The sequence below is a fragment of the Tupaia chinensis genome, unplaced genomic scaffold (assembly GCF_000334495.1).
Source record: "Tupaia chinensis unplaced genomic scaffold, TupChi_1.0 Scaffold148680_1, whole genome shotgun sequence".
Classification (NCBI taxonomy): domain Eukaryota; kingdom Metazoa; phylum Chordata; class Mammalia; order Scandentia; family Tupaiidae; genus Tupaia; species Tupaia belangeri.
In genome coordinates this window covers 210,152-218,326 of record NW_006208529.1, presented here as the reverse complement: position 1 = coordinate 218,326, position 8,175 = coordinate 210,152, and the positions used below count along the sequence as shown (strand labels likewise).

Below are 8,175 nucleotides of genomic sequence, written 5' to 3'. Positions count from 1 at the left end.
GGTGCGGTGGTTGAGGTGCTGGACTCCCACATGGCCCACCATGGTTCAAGTCCCGGACCTGGCGGCTTGCTTTCTCACTCTCCCTCTCTCTCTGCCTGTCTCTCTCTGGTCAAAATTGAAGAATAATGATAATAAATATATTTTTTTTTAGAAAAGCAGTAATTATCCAGCACCATTCGCATTGCACCAAAAAGCCACTAATTTTCAAGATAAGCACGATGCCAGTTAGATAGGGTAAATGGGGGAAAACGTAAAAGACAACTTCCACTAAAGTGTGAAATAGTGAACAAAGACTTAATCCATCGTGGCGAGCGAGTTAAAACACAACTGCTTACCGGATACTTGACTCGTGTGTCAAAATCATTGCTTCGTATTTCATGATATCTTCTACCATTTTTTTGGAACTCTGAGTGGCGCTTTCTATCATATCTGCAATACGAGATCGGAGACAGAGAAAGACGTAAGCGAACGGAATGACCACGACCACAGCAAAAGGGTGTCACCGGCGAGCCGGGCTCGGTCTGCGGGGCCGAGTGTCTCACTTGGCTTGGACGGCCCGTCGGGATTATAGACGACTTGGATTGCTTTGACCAGCTCCTTGGCTTCTGTTGTCTTGTTTTCAGCTTCGGTCAGGATGTCTTCCAAGGCTGTTAGCTCCTTGTTCACTTTGTCTTGGTAATCATTCAGGAAGTCTGAGATGCCGCAGGTGGTTGGGCAATAGCTACCCTGAAAACAGGACAAGGAATGAGAATCTCCGCAGAAAGGGATGCTTAACCGCGATCAAGAAAAAAAAAAATAAAAACTAGGCCAAAGCTAGATGATGCTTTATGAATGTTTAAAGTGGGGGTAAGGTGCTCAACTTCCAACATGACCGGCCGCAGTCCGAGTCTCGGACTCAGTGGCTTGCTTTTTCACTGTCCCTTTCTGCCTCTCTCTGGTCAAATGAAAAATATACTAATAATACGTAAAATTAAACCAATGATTCTTTTTTGAAAAGTTTAGATGGTATTGGAGAGAATTGCTTCTACGCCCATGTCTTTCTGCAGTTCAAACAAGAAGCCAGACACACAGAGACTACTTACAAATCTTTCGTCTAAGATGCAGCAGTTTTCTCTGGTAGCAATGTACTAGAGGAGAAAAATATAGAAATATCACTAGTTTATCCTCTTGCATGTCAGCTTCCCACGTAAAACAGCATGTCTGTGAACAGCACTTACTGCCTGGCATGTTGACACGAGAGCACAGAGGCCGAGGATTAAGCTCCGAGGGCTCAAAGACCAGCTCATGTTGTCTGGGTTGCCCGGAGCTCCGAGCCCTGCACTGTCAGCGCTGTGGCCTCTGGGGCTGCAACTGTCCCTTTATGTAAGCTCCAGGGACAGCCAGAACTGCCAGTGGCTGAGCCGAGCACGGGACCTCCTTCCCAGAAGGGTGGGGACGTCTTTCCCGTCAGTCCCTGGGCCTCAGCCTGGTCCCTCACCCACGCTGGGTCAGATTCCCCGATTTTGCACACAGGTTAGGCCCCTCCTTCTTGGCCCTGTTCACCCTTCTCCTCTGACCTACAATCACCTCTGTGGAGCATCAGCGGTGGCCGGGAGTAGGGAGGGCTGGGGGCAGCGCCCTGCAACCTCTTCCAGGACACACCGCAGCGCAAACACCTCTGACCTCGCCGGGACCGACCTGGCTGGGCCTCTGCCCAAACCTAGACGGCTGCCCGGCCCTTCTCTGCTCAGGGAGGGCGTAACCTCATTGTCTAACCTGTGGCCCTTGGGGACCTTTCCCGGTGTCCCAGCCCAGGGTTCCCAGGAACGAATGAGTCCAGAGTAGATTCCTGCCCACGCACTCCCCATGGGCAGCATGCTTGGTTCTCCTGGACTTCAAGACCCTCTATCCCCTTTGCTTGGAGGAACCTGCCATGGAGCAGGGCAGATCCAGGACCCCTTTTCTGTCTCCTGTGGCCCCAGCTATCACAGCTACCTCAGAGGAAAGCCCGGGTGCAGGAGGTGGGGGCTGGGAAGACCCACCTCGGGCCAGCCTGACTGGAAACTGCAGCTGGAAGAGAGGGGTGAGCTGGGATGCGGGGCTCTGCCCTCATGCTCTGGCTGCCATTCCCATCTGCACCCCACTCTCACCAGGGCCCCTGTTCTTCGTGAGCCTTCATTTCTTCCCAAGGGTCCTGTGGCTTTGGGTGAAACCTCCAAGTGGGAGACATACATCTAGTTTGAAAGAAACACCAACACCTTAACTCTGAGCCTTTACAGAGGCACATTGGTGTTTGGACGTGAAATCAAAGATTAATGTTCATGATCAACAAATAATCATTATCATGACCAAGTGTATGCATCAAAACCAGGCCAGCATGTCATGGTGGTTACGGCAGCTGGTTCCCACACGGAACTGCCAGGTTCTAGTCCCAGACCAAGAGTTGAGGTTTGTGAATGCCTCAAGGAGGGAGAAAAGGAGGAGACGGGATTGGGCGGGGCCGTCCCCCATAAGAGATTCTCTCTCTCTCTCTCTCTCTCTCGGGAGTGCATCCACCCTGTGTCCACCGGTGTCTACATTAAAATCTGTTTGCTGTCTTTTTTCCTCTTCTTGGTCGCTCCACTTTCTGGCTTCTCAGTTACTGCCATCACGTCTCCACGTCGCCAGCTGATTGGAGGTCGCGCTCTTTCGTACTTTACCTCCTCACTAATCAGTTGTTAATCAAGTCAGCTGGAGTCCACGTCTCAGTGACAGCGCTTCCTTCTCTCAGCTCTACCTCGCGCTGGCATTGACAGCGGCTCTGCTGCATACGTGCAGCCGTGCAGGGTCCCCTCCGCACATGCAGCCTCATTTTCATGGCCTCGGCACCAGCGCAACACCATTCACCACTCGGTAAGCCCTCCATGGCGTGAGTTGAGTTGGTTGCCTCCATGGAGAAGGATGAAGGACAAAGTTGGAACAAAGGCTTCGTCTTCTCTATACATGCTGTATCTTTAGAATTATGTACGTGTGCACATTTTGGCTACTAAATACATATAATTAAAGCATATACTCATTCACAATGACTTCCTTGTTGTGCTAGTAGCTATTTCTTGCTTGTTTAAAAATTTTTAATTAACGGAACCAGTAGATGGCATAATGGCTATGTGGTTGGACTCCCATGTGGTCGGCCGCAGTTCGAGTCCTGGACCCGGTGGATTAAACTCATGCCGGGTGTGTGTGCGTGCATGCCCAAGATCCTGAGAGGAGAATGGAGGAGAAGGGATTGTGGCAGGGCCATCCTACCTGGGGGTGGGGGGGGTGATTTCTTGTTTTCTGTCTCTCTGTCTCTCTCTGCCTTTCTGGTGAGCACATGTGTCCTATCGCAAAAACCTCTCCAAAAATTTGTTTTAATTAAATTTTATTCCTTTATTGCACTAGTAAGAGAGACAGAGAACCAGAGAGACAGCAGCCCTGACAGAGTCTTGATGTGAAGGCCCACCCCCAGCCTCAGTCAGCCCAGGTCATGGACCTGTGTGTGCCCCTGTACTCTGGGAGACCTCGGATGTGCACTGGGACCCTCCCCCAGTAGAGGTCTCAGCCCGCTGCAGAGCCCCAAGCTACCGCTGCACCACCATCAAGCCTCTGATTAGTTTCTGATTTGGATATAAAAGATAGCCAAGGCACTGCATCTGCCTGTAAGGAGAGAAGAGGTCAGCTAGAGAACATACACGTCCACAGTTAAGGGCTCTGGAGTCTAGCTATCTGGGTTTGAATCCCACTTCTGCAACTTACCGGCCATGCCATTCAGTACGCGTTACTTAACCTCTCCGGGTTTCTTTAACCATGTCAGTAAAATAAAATTAGTACTTACACAGACTATTTGACAAGACTGTTACCAAGATTCAGTGAGACAGTGTGTCAAACAAGTTGCCTGATTCACAGAGAATGTTAAGTAAATGTTTGGGCCTGGTAGGCCGTGTGGTGGCTGGACTCCCACATGCCAACAGCAGTTCAAGTCCCAGACCTGGTGTCTTGCTTTCTCACTTTCCCTCTCTCTTTCTGTCCTTCTCTGGTCAAAATTAAAATAAATAAATAAGTAAATAAATAAAGTTCAATAAATAATAATTTTTTTGGAGAGGATTTTGCTATAGAGCACATGCATTTGCCAGAAAGACAGAGAGAGATAGAGAGACAGAAAGTGAGAAATCACCCCTCAGGGGGGATGGCCACACCGCAATCCCTTCTCCTCTATTCTCCTCTTGGGATCTTGGGCATGCATGCACACGCTCCTGACGTGAGTTTAAGCCATCGGGTCTGGGACTCGAACTACAGTCAGCTACATGGGAGTCCAGCGATGTAGCCATTAGGCCATCTACTGGTCCCATAAATAATTCTTTAAAAAAATGTTCATGAGGTTTATGAATTACCTAAATTATTTTTAGTATAAAATTTGCTACAACTAGGAAGTTCGTTAAATAGACTTATAGGAGGTACTAGTAGGTAGGTTCCTGAACAGTCTTTGTTGTTTCAGCTACTCAGAGATTTCTCTAGTGAATGCTCTCTCGCAACTGGCCACAGTCCGGTTCTGCAATGTCCTCCAGAAGAGAGAGCACCTGGTTCTCTACCTTAAGTAGAAATTCTTCCTAGATTAAGCCCATCAATAAAAGAACCAATGATAACAGGGATAGTTGCGTGGCCTGCCTGGCCATGTGCTTCCTGTCACACGACTGTGTTCAGACATGGCGTGTTGCTATTGTGGCTCTTTATGCTGAGAACCATAAAATACTCATTTGTTGGATTGAAGGAATAAGTCATACGGTCACAGATTGAGTTTTGAGCTTCTTAACTTCATAAAGTTTCCTCAGCCTATCAATGTACAATACTGGCAAGACTGATAAGCACATCGATGAAAATAGAAATGCGTCTTAGCTCCTTGTAGAAGTGGAGTGCTTGTATCCCTGGTTTTTGACCGACTTGTATTGGAATCGAATGCGTGTTATCACGATTTTAGAGAAAACGATTTGCTTTCGCCAAGTCTTCGGTCCTAAACCAGAGCCATATTGGACAAGATGTACTCAGGAAAATGGCCCACAGTTCGTAGTGGCCTGAGTTGTGCCCACATTGTCTAGAATCACTGAAATGTATTAAAATTTAACTAGTTTCCTTTCCATGTTTGGGCCACTTTTTTCTCGCTGATAAATGATTAGTGAATTCCAGGAAAGAAGAATATTTCTTAAATCAAATGTCTTCTACTTCCAGGCTGTTTCCCGAGAAAATAACGTGGGTAATCTTTAAGCAAAATAATCATTTAATTTAACACTGAGGAAAAGGAGCTTGTTTATTCAATTCATTTCCCAATTGTTTATCATTGAGCTGCTCGTGTTCTGATTTCAAAATACCGCATCTACTTTTTTTGTTGTCGCTTTTGTCAGAGGGTGCATGCCATAGGGCATGGGCACTTGCTGGAGAGAGACAGACAGTGAGAGGGAAAGTGAGAAATCTCTCTATTGCAGGGATGGCCATGCTGCAGTCCCTTCTCCCCCATTCTCGTGGGATTTGAGGCAAGTATGCACATGTGCCTGATGTGATTTTCAAACAACCAGATCTGGGACTCGAACTGTAGTCAAACACGTGGGAGTTCAGCTCCTTAACCACTATGCTACCCGCTGGCCCCTACGAATATCTACTATTAATAGTTGTCATGTATGCTACCAGTTCATTAATTGAGACCTTTGTCTGTTTTGCTCATCTTGTCTCCCAAATTATTTGCTGAAGTTGAATTTGATTATGTAGAGTTAATTGATTGATGAAGAAGACTTTCTGATCTGGTGACAACTGATAGAGGCCTGAATGAATAATAGAAAGAACTGCCAACTTGGAGTAGCTTCCTTTTTTTTGGAGAGGTTTTTGCTATAGGGCACATGCGTTCACCAGAAAGACAGAGAGAGACAGAGACAGAGAGTGAGAAATCACCTCCTGGGGCGATGGCCCCACCGCAATCTCTTCTCCATTCTCCTCTTGGGATCTTGGGCACGCATGCATGCACACCCGGCATGAGTTTAAGCCACCGGGTCCGGGACTCGAACCACAGTAGACTACATGGGAGTCCAGCAACATAGCCATTACGCAAACTGCTGGTCCCGGAGCATCTTCTTTTTGTTAGCTATCATGCTATAATTTAATTGTTCTGTATATTTTCTCACTTTTTTTTTTCTTTTTTGTTTTTAGAGAGATTTTTGCAATTGGGCACGTGCACTTGCTGGAGACACAGAGAGAGACAGAGTGAAAGTGAGAAATCACCCCCTAACCCCAGCCAGAGGGGACAGTCAGGCCACAGTCCCTTCTCCATTCTCTTGGGAGTTTGGGCACACACACATATGTGCCTAGTGTGAGTTTTGAGCTGCAGAGTCTGGGACTCAAACCACAGTTGCTGTGGGAATCTAGTACCACTATGCCTCCTGCTGGTCCCTATATTTTCTAATTTAGGCCTTGGACATAGACATGATAATTTGCTTCTTATAAAAGCGTCTTACAGAGGTCATGTGACATATACAAGGTCACCATAGCAGAGCGGGAACTCAAACCTGTGTCCGAATACTGTGCTCTTAACCATGAATATAAATGTAATCATGAACACTTCTCAATCCAAGCTCAGACACAAAGTGCTAAGAATCAAGTTATTCACTGATAGAATGGATTTTTTTGTGTTTTAGAGGTTTTTGCTATACGGCTCGTGTGCTCACCAGATCAACAGAGAGAGACAGAGAGACAGAAAGTGAGAAATCACCCCCCAGGAGGGCAACCCCTTCTCCTCCATTCTCCTCTCAGGATTTTGGGCATGCGTGCACATGTGCCCGGCGTGAGTTTAAGCCACTGGGTTCGGGACTCGAACCATGGTCGACTACATGGGAGTCCAGTGACATAGCCATTATGCTAACTGCAGTCCCTGGATTTTTTTTTTTTTTTTTTTTTTGGAGAGAGATTTTTGCTATAGGGTGTACGCACTTGCAAGAAAGACAGAGACAGAAAGCAAGAAATCACCTCTCAGGGGGAATGGCCATGCTACAATCCTTTCTCCTTCACTCTCCTCTCCAGATCTTGGGCACACACGCACACACACACACACACACACACACACACACACACACAGACACACACACACGTGCGCACCCTGCATGAGGTTTAAGCCACCAGGTCTGGGATTCGAACTGCAGTCAACTGCGTGGGAGTCCAGCTACGCAACCATTGTGCCATCTGCTGGTCCCTAGAATGGAATTTAAAAAAATAGGGTTTTAACATATATAATTGTTAAGGTTGTACGAATACATATTTAGATCTGTAAACTGAGTTAGAGACAAAGTTGACTGGACGATCTTTGATGGTCTTTTTCAAACCACTTTTAGCTACGACTAGCTTGCATTGTCAGTCCAATTTCAGATGAAAGCAATTTTTGAATTCGGACTGCTCAGTTCAAATTCAACAGAGCGTGAGGAATCATGTCAGTAGTTTAGGGAAGATAAATACACGGGGCGGTTTAAGGAAGCTCAAATCAACGCTGACAGCAATATGCCTCTTTTCGAAAGTAAATCATCTTTTTTTTTTTTTTTTTTTTTGGAGAGGTTTTTGCTATAGGGCGCGTGTGCTCGCCAGACAGACAGAGACATAGAGACAGAAAGCGAGAAATCACCCCCCAGGGGGGATGGTCACGCCGCAATCCCTTCTCCTCCATTCTCCTCTCGGGATCTTGGGCACGCACACACACGCACCCGGCGTGAGATTTAAGCCACCGGGTCCGAGACGCGAACCGCGGTCGACTACGTGGGAGTCCAGCGACATAGCCATTACGCTAACTGCTGGTTCCCGAAAGTAAATCATCTTTGAGCCCTAAACTAAATTGTTTGCCCCACTGCACAACTGGGCTTTCTCAAGATCTGCAGAGAGAGAATTTCCAGTGTGCATGTTGAAAACAAGCCCCACCTAATAGTAAAAATATCCCAGCAAGGGCAGCAAAGTTGTCTAGGAGGATATTTGTTGTGTCTAAAAATAGCCCAGGAAAAGTGAAAATGAAACTTCTTGGTAGTCTATGGACAAGGTGCTTTTAGTTTCACTTATGTAAATCAAAGACAGAAAACAACATGGGGCAAAGCGAGGTGAACTTCCTGTCTTGGGTCAGGGCAGCCCTGCAGGTTGCATTTTGAATTTCTTCACTTTTTG

At 46.9% G+C, this 8,175-nt stretch overlaps 1 protein-coding gene across 1 annotated transcript in view; it reads right to left on the bottom strand.

Moving 5' to 3' along the window:
• Positions 1-1,386, bottom strand: part of FGG (fibrinogen gamma chain) — a 9,465-nt gene extending 8,079 nt beyond the window's left edge. Inside the window, exons 1-4 of the mRNA XM_006170597.3 lie at positions 1,218-1,386; positions 1,083-1,127; positions 543-726; positions 336-429 (exon numbers count right to left, since the gene is read on the bottom strand). Of these exons, the coding sequence (XP_006170659.2) occupies positions 336-429; positions 543-726; positions 1,083-1,127; positions 1,218-1,286 (392 nt within the window). The 5' untranslated portion in view covers positions 1,287-1,386. The remainder of the gene's footprint in view (positions 1-335; positions 430-542; positions 727-1,082; positions 1,128-1,217) is intronic.
• Positions 1,387-8,175: the final 6,789 nt, after the last annotated feature.